Here is a 7,672-nt window from a genome sequence, read left to right as displayed (position 1 = left end):
GAAGCATTGGTGTCAACATGGGCCGGCATCCCTGTGGAACACTGTCAACACCTTGTAGAGTCCATGTCCTGACAAATTGAGGCTGTTCTGAGGGCAAAAGGGGAGGCAACTCAATTTTAGGAATGTTTTGTACACTCAGTGTATACACAACCAGTTAGCCAAACTAAAGAGAATACAAACTCACAGCTAGCAGACTGCTTTCAAGCGGTCTGCTAGCTGCTCAAAAGTTTGGGGTCACTTAGAAATGTCCTTGTTTTTGAAAGAAAAGCCATTTTTTTGGTCCATTAAAATAACATCAAATTGATCCGAAATACATTGTTAATGTTGTAAATTACTTTTGTTGCTGGAAACGGCAGATTTGTTATGGAATATCTACATAGGCGTACAGAGGCTCATTATCAGCAACCCTCACTCCTGTGTTCCAATGGCACGTTGTGTTAGCTATTGGCACGTTGTGTTAGATAATCCATCCACCTGGCAGGTGCGGCATATCAAGAAGCTGATTAAATAGCATCATAATTACACAGGTGCACCTTGTGCTGGGAACAATAAAAGGCCACTCTAAAATGTGCAGTTTTGTCACACAACACAGACCATGTGTAACCACGCCAGCCTAGGACCTCCACATCCGGCTTCTTCCCCTACGGGATTGTCTGAGACCAGCCACCCGGACAGCTGATGAAACTGTGGGTTTGCACAACCGAAGAATTTCTGCACAGACTGTCAGAAACCGTCTCAGGGAAGCTCATCTACATGCTCGTTGTCCTCACCAGGGTCTTGACCTGACTGCAGTTCGGCATCGTAACCGACTTCAGTGGGCAAGTGCTCACCTTCGATGGCCACTGGCATGCTGGAGAAGTGTGCTCTTCACACGTGAATCCCGATTTCAACTGTACCGGGCAGATGGCAGACAGTATGGTGTCATAAGGGTGAGCGGTTTGCTGATGTCAATGAACAGAGTACCCCATGGTGGCGGTGTGGTAATGGTATGGGCAGGCATAAGCTATGGACAACGAACACAATCGCATTTTATCAATGGTAATTTGAATGCTCAGCGATATCGTAAAGAAATCCTGAAATTGCGCCATTAATCCACCGCCATCACCTCCTGTTTCAGTGTGATAATGCACAGCCCCATGTCGCAAGGATCTGTACACAATTCCTGGAAGCTGAAAATGTCACCCATTAAGCATGTTTGGGATGCTCTGGATCGACGTCTACGACTGTGTGTTCCAGTTCCTGCCAATATCCAGCAACATCGCACAGCCATTGAAGAGCAGTGGGACAACATTCCACAGGCCACAATCAACAGCCCGATCAACTCTATGCGAAGGAGATGTGTTGCGCTGCATGAGGCAAATGGTGGGCACACCAAATACTGACTGGTTTTCTGATCCATGCCTCTAGCTTTTTTTTAAAAGGGAACTGTGAACAACAGATGCAGATCTGTATTCCCAGTCATGTAAAATCTATAGATTAGGGCCTAATTTATTTATTTTAGTTGACTGATTCCCTTATATGCACTGTAACTCAGTAAAATCTTAGAAATTGTTGCATGTTGCGTTTATATTTCTGTTCAGTTTAGGTCTCAGAGAAGGTGATGTCGCCGAACGCTACTAGCATGCACCACTGACTAGCTAGCCATTTCAAATGGGCTACATGTGCACACATGTATATACAGTTGAAGTCGGAAGTTTACATACACCTTAGCCAAATACATTTAAACTCAGTTTTCACAATTCCTGACATTTAATCCTAGTAAAAATTCACTGTTTTAGGTCTGTTAGGATCACCACTTTATTTTAAGAATGTGTAATGTCAGAATAAAAGTAGAGAGAATGATTTATTTCATATTTTATTTCTTTAATCACATTCCCAGTGGGTCAGAAGTTTACATACACTCAATTAGTATGTGGTAACAGTGCCTTTAAATTGTTTAACTTGGGTCAAAAGTTTTGGGTAGCCTTCCACAAGCTTCCCACAATAAGTTGGGTGAATTTTGGCACATTCCTCCTGACAGAGCTGGTGTAACTGAGTCACTCCAATACATTGACTTTGTTGTCCTTAAGCCATTTTGCCACAACTTTGGAAGTATGCTTGGGGTCATTGTCCACTTGGAAGACCCATTTGCAACCAAGCTTTAACTCCCTGACTGTTGTCTTGAGATGTTGCTTTAATATATTCACATAATTTTCCTACCTCATGATGCCATCTATTTTGTGAAGTGCACCAGTCCCTCCTGCATCAAAGCACCCCCACAACATGAGGCTGCCACCCCCGTGCTTCACGGTTGGGATGGTGTTTTTCGGCTTGCAAGCCTCCCCCTTTTTCCTCCAAACATAACGATGGTCATTATGGCCAAACAGTTCTATTTTTGTTTCATCAGACCAGAGGAAATTTCTTCAAAAAGTACGATCTTTGTCCCCATGTGCAGTTGCAAAACACAGTCTGGCTTTTTTTGTGCGGTTTTGGAGCAGTGGCTTCTTCCTTGCTGTTACGATCGTCAAAAGGAGTGGACCAAAACGCAGCGTGTTGAGTGCTCATATTTATTACTATAAATGAAACACTTAAACAACGAAACAAAAATGAAAGCAAACACTTCCGTCAGGCAACAGACAACTAAACGGAAAACAACTACCCACAAAAACCCAGATGGGAAAAGGCTGCCTAAGTATGGCTCCCAATCAGAGACAATGATAGACAGCTGCCTCTGATTGGAAACCATACCCGGCCAAAACATAGAAATAAAACACATAGAATGCCCACCCCATATCACACCCTGACCTAACTAAACAGAGAAAAACGGCTCTCTCAGGTCAGGGCGTGACACTTGCTGAGTGGCCTTTCAGGTTATGTCGATATATGACTCGTTTTACTGTGGATATAGATACTTTTGTACCCGTTTCCTCCAGCATCTTCACAAGGTCCTTTGCTGTTGTTCTGGGATTGAGTTGCACTTTTCGCACCAAAGTACGTTCATCTCTAGGAGACAGAACGCGTCTCCTTCCTGAGCGGTATGATGGCTGCGTGATCCCATGGTGTTTATACTTGCGTACTATTGTTTGTACAGATGAACGTGGTACCTTCAGGTGTTTGGAAATTGCTCCCAAGGATGAACCAGACTTGTGGAGGTCTACAATTTTTTTTCTGAGGTCTTGACTGATTTCTTAGGATTTCTCCATGATGTCAAGCAAAGAGGCACTGATTTTGAAGGTAGGCCTTGAAATACATCTACAGGTACACTTCCAATTGACTCAAATTATGTCAATTAGCCTATCAGAATCTTATAAAGCCATGACAACATTTTCTGGAATTTTCCAAGGTGTTTAAAGGCACAGTCAACTTAGTGTATGTAAACTTCTGACCCACTGGAATTGTGATACAGTGAATTATAAGTGAAATAATCCGTCTGTAAACAATTGTTTGAAAAATGACTTGTGTCATGCACAAAGTAGATGTCCTAACCGACTTGCCAAAACTATAGTTTAACAAGAAATTTGTGGAGTGGTTGAAAAACGAGTTTTAATGACTCCAACCTAAGTGTATGTAAACTTCCGACTTCAACTGTATGTGTATGTATATGTGTGTCAGAGAGAAGACTCGTACTGCAGTAGTTCATAGAGCAGAGATCTGTCCCTGTATCGAATGCCTGCGGCTGCAGGTGTCAGGTACTGCAGTAGGTTGATGGTTCTTCGCAGCCGTCTGTCCACATAGTGAGCATCCCAGGCCGGGTAACGTTTCCTGGGCATGTCAATCTTTATCAGAGGACCCTCGAAATGGCGTGAGGTGGGGGGCTCTGAACGCACCTGGAACACCGGCAGACAGCTGTCTGCGATGACGTCATCACTGTGGGAAGGGGTGACCAGGTGGGCTGGGGTTGGCGGGGCGGAGGGGGGCAGGGGGTTACCCCACAGCAGCTCGTCACAGCAGGTTGAGGCCGGGGTGGGGTGTGTGTGTGAGGGGTGGAGAAGGCCGTAGTATAGAAGCATCACCAGTACTCCACCCGCAAAGGACAGGTAGACACCACACAACGCTGGCACCGCGTAGTTGTCTGTGTCTGCATGGTCACGATACACATACCTGTAACACACACACATGCAACTATTATGATATGCACGCACACACATTTGTCTCTGCACTGATTAAGATAGATACACCTACTAGATGATAAAACACATAGGTGTGTCTGTCTGTCTACATACCACAGTCCGGTGAGAAGTGTATTCTCAGCCAGTACCACAGAGTAGTAAGCAACCATGCGTCCCCTGGTGTGTCCCTCCTTGACGTTGAACCAACAGAAGATGTAGACGATGCCCACCACCATGTTAAACAGCACCTCCTCCCAGCGAGACATACAGAAGTCTGTTCCTCCATGCACCACCCACAGTGCCATGCCACACCAGTGGAGCACCACAAAGATGCCAAAGTACAGGTGGAAGAGGGAGGCAAAGAGGGCGAGAGAGAGAACGCGGGAGGAGATGGTGAAGAGGCGCCAGAGAAGGTGGAGAAGGGCACCGCGGTAACTCAGACTGCGCTGGTCGTCCCTGGAGTCACGCAGGAGCTTGTGATACGAAGCCAACACCCAGGATAGAGACAGAAGAGAGCCTAGACTAGATATACCTAGAGAGAGAGGGATTGATTCTCATCTTGGTAATACTAGTTGACGAGTGAGTGTGTGTGTGATGTGTACTGTGTGTGAACTGTATGTGTATACGTACACTGTAGAGTTTCAGCACGGTTCTGCTGTATCATAATACAGAGCTGCAGTACTAGTTGAGGAGCTGACTCCAGGAAGGTCTCCAGTAGCCGCAGCATGTTGACGTCTGCATACTCAAACATCATGGCCCAGTAGAACCTCCTCTGGGCCTCCTTAAGCTCCTTCATACGGTGGGACTGGATACCCAGGTACAACGTACGGATATACCTGGGGGTCAGAAGTTGGAGGTGAGAGGTCAATCATCATGGCCCCTGTAATACCGCCATCATGTCCCAGAGAGAGAGAGAGAGAGATAGAACCTGTTTGAATGAATAAGATCAATTATGGAGTGCCCCAGGCTGTGGGTGTGTGTGTTTGTGTGTATGCATGTGCGTAGTCATGCTCATACAACCATCTGGGCTGCATCATATGAGCAAATTGCATAGGACATCAATAATTCACTGGCCACTTAGAAACACACACATGCAGACACACACATTTCACCAGAGAAACCTGAAAAATGCCACATCACAACAGAGGAAGAAGAGAGAGAGAACTTATTGATTTGTGTTTAATTTGAGTAAAAATTGTATGTTGTATCCATCCTTTCACTCTCTCGCTCTGTCCCCTCCCCCCTTCACTACTGTTATGTGTCTTCATGCTCTTTTTTTCTCCCTTCTACTCCGTCGCTCCATCTCACAGTGATCTATCTCAATCAGACTGAACCATTCCACACACATACACCACACTTTGGGACAGGCCACACCATTAGGGGAAGTGTTACACACAGGCACACATGCAGACACACACCACTGGAGAGGGGCAGGGTTGTTATTTTTACTGTGAGCCTTTATAAAAACATGCAACAAACCACACAACCTGGTGTGTGTGTCAAACAGTCATACAGGTGTCATCCAGTCAGTCAGAGCCCCCAGCCCACCATGTATTTGAATGCTCAGTGCATTACTAGTCAAACATGGACGGTCCAAACGCTCCTCAGACGACTCTCATTTACAAATCCCTGAGCTGCCTCCCAACCCCCATCACACACACACGCACGCCCACTCTTAAACCCACTCAACATCTCCCTCAGGCACATAGGCCATTAAAGATTAATCTGACAGAGAGCGGGAGAGAGAGAGAGTGTGTGTGTGTGTGTGTGTGGTTGGGGGGGCTTTGACCATTGGTGTTCAGTCAGGGTGTTGCGCAAACGCAAGAGAAGATGAAAATCAATTGAGCCCAAATAGTTTAAAACTGTTTTTACCAAACAGTGGGGAAATAAGCTTTATTCAGGTCTGCACATGTGCCCTTTGTCGCTAATATGGCCATTTGGATTGTTCGAGTAACCTTGCTAATGCTACTTACTGTAGTTTTTTGTAGATTCAGTGTTGCCTGTTGTTAGAGCTGTGTGTGTGTGTGCGTGCGTGCGTCCGTGCGTGCGTGCGTCCGTGCGTGGCAGGTAGCCTACCGGTAAAGAGCGTTGGGCCAGTTACTAAAAAGGTTGCTGGTTCAGATCCCTGAGTCGAATAGGTGAAAAATGTGCCGGGGTCCTTGAGCAAAGCACTTAACCCCAATTGCTCCAAGGTCGCCATCAATAATGGCTGATCACTGGCCGTGACCCCACTCTCCAAGGGTGTCTCAGGGGGACTTGGGATATGCAAAAACTAATTTCCATTTCATACCTCACACTTACAGGTTACCCACTTGTACATGCACTGAAATAAGACAAACATAAGCACCCCCTATTTCGATCTTAGACTTTCACTCACACAAAGCAAAGCTATTTACTTCTCATATATTGTCTAAGGGAGGTAAACTGCAAACACAGATGCATGCAGCCAAACTCACATAAAGTGTGTGTGAGGCGAGGTGAACATGTGGTCTATTGTATGGACAGTAGAGGAGGAGAGAACAGGATGACATGCTCTGTCCTTACCTCCAGACCTGTCCCAGCTGTAGAATGTGTATGGTGATCTGCCACAGCCACATTGAGGCCACTCTTACCCGGTCTGTCCCGGGATAAACCCATCTTTGGTCGGCTGGCCCTCGCCTGGTCAGCTTTTCTCTCTCTCCTCCCTTGCTGCAGTCTACTGTCCCCAGCCAGGTTGTCATACACTCTCCGCTGTAGTCCTGGATGAACCAGCGGAAACTCAGGATCTGAACTACCATCGACGGCACCAGCACAAGAAAAAGTGTCAGACCAAACCACAGATAGTCCTGTCTGGTGTAGTAGTCTGCAGCGAGAAGTAGGTCTGTTCCCACGTCCCAAAAGAAGACGAGGAGAGCCAGGATCAGCCAGAGACAGTCCAGCCACAGGCCCTCCTCTGGCGGGCAGCGAGTCTCCCTTAAACCGCTACCCCTGCCAACTCCGGTCCCTCCGATCCCTCTATAATAAGAATGATCATAATAATAATGGTAAAAGGGTAAAAATGAGAATAGCAGAGACAATTATCATACTACACACACACACTTACCCAGTAGTGTCCTCCCCCAGCAGGTTTCCCAGGCAGTTGGAGTGACAGCCCCAATAGCAGACAGCAGAGTGGCAACAGAGACAGATGTGAATGGCTGCAGATTCCAGAGGCTGACAGTCTCCCTCTGTGTCTCCATCAAACACCCCCTCCCCCGTTTCTCCCCATCCCCCTCCATCAGACTGAGCGGCCATGTTACTCCCGTTCCTTTCGTCCCAAACCAAAAGACACCCTCCTCTGATCCCACGTCACTTTCCAAATACCTCCTGTCCTTCCCCAGCCGCTGTGTTTCTGTCTCTGACTCTCCCGGGGAGCGAGGAGCCATCATAGCCTGTCACTGCACGACGGCCTCCTCTCCATCCCTCCTCCCCTTCCTCCTCTCTAGGAAACACTCTATCCCCTCTCATACCAGGTGCTCCTCGCGACCAGCGGCAGCGGTGGAATCCGTTCCTGTTCCTCTTCTCCTCTAGCCTCCTTCATCCCCCTCTCTCTCTCGCCCTCTGCA

The 7,672-nt window shown here is 47.0% G+C and overlaps 1 protein-coding gene across 1 annotated transcript; it reads right to left on the bottom strand.

Moving 5' to 3' along the window:
* Positions 1-3,515: 3,515 nt before the first annotated feature.
* LOC115172074 (XK-related protein 6-like) lies at positions 3,516-7,361 on the bottom strand. The gene is made up of 5 exons (XM_029729265.1): positions 7,171-7,361; positions 6,633-7,082; positions 4,719-4,924; positions 4,203-4,620; positions 3,516-4,080 (listed from the first exon to the last, which is right to left on the bottom strand). The coding sequence occupies exons 1-5, from the start codon at positions 7,359-7,361 to the stop codon at positions 3,588-3,590; spliced, it is 1,758 nt and encodes a 585-aa protein (XP_029585125.1). The 3' UTR covers positions 3,516-3,587.
* Between the last annotated feature and the right edge of the window lie 311 nt (positions 7,362-7,672).

The sequence above is a fragment of the Salmo trutta genome, chromosome 33 (genome assembly GCF_901001165.1).
Source record: "Salmo trutta chromosome 33, fSalTru1.1, whole genome shotgun sequence".
NCBI classification, from domain to species: domain Eukaryota; kingdom Metazoa; phylum Chordata; class Actinopteri; order Salmoniformes; family Salmonidae; genus Salmo; species Salmo trutta.
The sequence above is the reverse complement of the archived record's forward strand: the minus strand, read 5'-3'. Positions and strand labels throughout refer to the sequence as shown.